At 57.5% G+C, this 1,634-nt stretch overlaps 1 protein-coding gene across 1 annotated transcript; it reads right to left on the bottom strand.

Annotated features, from left to right (window-relative positions):
• Positions 1-53: 53 nt before the first annotated feature.
• Positions 54-1,628, bottom strand: LOC123177828 (receptor-like serine/threonine-protein kinase NCRK). The gene is made up of 4 exons (XM_044591326.1): positions 1,516-1,628; positions 1,166-1,407; positions 727-1,011; positions 54-659 (listed from the first exon to the last, which is right to left on the bottom strand). Exons 1-4 carry the CDS (start codon positions 1,625-1,627, stop codon positions 207-209), a joined length of 1,092 nt encoding a protein of 363 aa, XP_044447261.1. The 5' UTR covers position 1,628; the 3' UTR covers positions 54-206.
• Between the last annotated feature and the right edge of the window lie 6 nt (positions 1,629-1,634).

Genomic DNA, 1,634 nt, shown 5'->3' on the forward strand with positions numbered 1-1,634 from the left:
TTGGCGAATGTACAATGTTATACCAATGTAATAGCATCGAATCGTTTGGTAAATTTGGTCGCAATGCATGTCACTCACATTTTTCTTCTCAAATTGATTTGATTACGTTCTTGCCTGTACAATGCATCTCACTCACATTTTTCTTCTCTGGCTCTACTTGACTGTTCTATCAATCTATTCTACGACGTATTCGATTCATCTCACGTTCACCTGAAGGGGCTGGCTGTCGTCGTCGGCTCCGTGAACGTCTCCAGCCGCGGCTCCGTCAGGTCCACCTCCTCCTGCTCCGCCGACCGCCAGCTCCGCCCCATCGTCGTCATCATCGTCACTGGCATCCCGACGTTAACCGTGACCTCTCCGGACAAGACGGCGCCCTTGGCATTGCTGCCGTACCCTCCGTGCAGGTGATCGCGGCGATGGCCGTAGTCGTCGTCGTCCTGCCACACTGAGCATTCCCGCGGCCTCTCGGCGTGGAAGCCCGGGGCGAAGGCGCCGGCGGCGGCGGGCAGGTGGTGGCGACGGCGCTTGTCGGCGAGGGGCGCGATGGTGGAGAGGATCTGGACGACTTTGGTCATGGTGGGCCTGGCCTCGGGGTCCCACTGCAGGCACTCTCTGGCCAGGTGGGCCATGATCTGCATCTCCTCGGGCGGGAACGCGCCCTTCAGCGCCGGGTCCGGCAGCTCCGCGACCACCAGCCTACTGTCCCGCAGCCGCGACGTCGCCCACATCACCAAGCTCTCGTCCGTTGGTGGACTTGATGTCCTGGTGGAGGATGCGCGGCGCCGCCGCCTCGTGGAGGTACTCGAGGCCCCTCGCCGCGCCCAGCGCCACGCCGACGCGCGTCGCCCAGTCCATGGGCTTCCTGTTGAGGTCGTCCAGGCACTCCCGCAGGTTGCCGTTGGTCATGCACTCGAACACCAGCAGCCGCTCCAGCTGCCGCCCCTGCCGCTCCGAGCAGTACCCCAGCAATGGCACCACGTGGCAGTGGTTCAGCCGCGACAGCAGCTCTATCTGTTCGTTCATGGAGGAAGAAGATTCAGATGCCAATCAATGGTCATGGATTATGGATGTTCTCTTTTTCAGAGTTCACACTTTTTTGAAAAAAGTTTGTAGTTCAGACTTAATAACAGAGTAAAACAGAGCATCAGAACATGATTTGCAATACCTCTGACAGGAACTCATAGTCTTCGTCCGCACCGCCGAGGGGCCGAAGCTTCTTCACGGCGACGACTTTGCCATCAGCGAGCTGGCCACGATACACCTTGCTCGTCCCACCGACGCCGATGAGCTGTTCGTCGGAGAATTTTCCGGTTGCCTGGTCCAACTCCGCGTAGGAGAATCGGAGAACCACGCCAGGGAATGGGCCGTCTTCGCTCCGGGAGACGAGCGGACAGCTGCACAAAAACCCTGCGCCGTGACAGAAAAATCAGAGTTGAAACAAGAACCAAGACTGACCTCCTGAATAGAGAACTCTGAAGAAATTCGGACAAATAACACAGAAATGTTTTGCCTTGCCTTTGATGACACTGAGCCCGGGTTTGGGTTTCAGTTGGGTAAGGGGAGAAGATCGGTGGCTAACGAGGTTCGATCTGCTATTCCAGCTGGCGTACTTGTCAAAAGAGTGCATCCTGGAA

The sequence above is a fragment of the Triticum aestivum genome, unplaced genomic scaffold, assembly GCF_018294505.1.
Source record: "Triticum aestivum cultivar Chinese Spring unplaced genomic scaffold, IWGSC CS RefSeq v2.1 scaffold161305, whole genome shotgun sequence".
NCBI lineage: Eukaryota > Viridiplantae > Streptophyta > Magnoliopsida > Poales > Poaceae > Triticum > Triticum aestivum.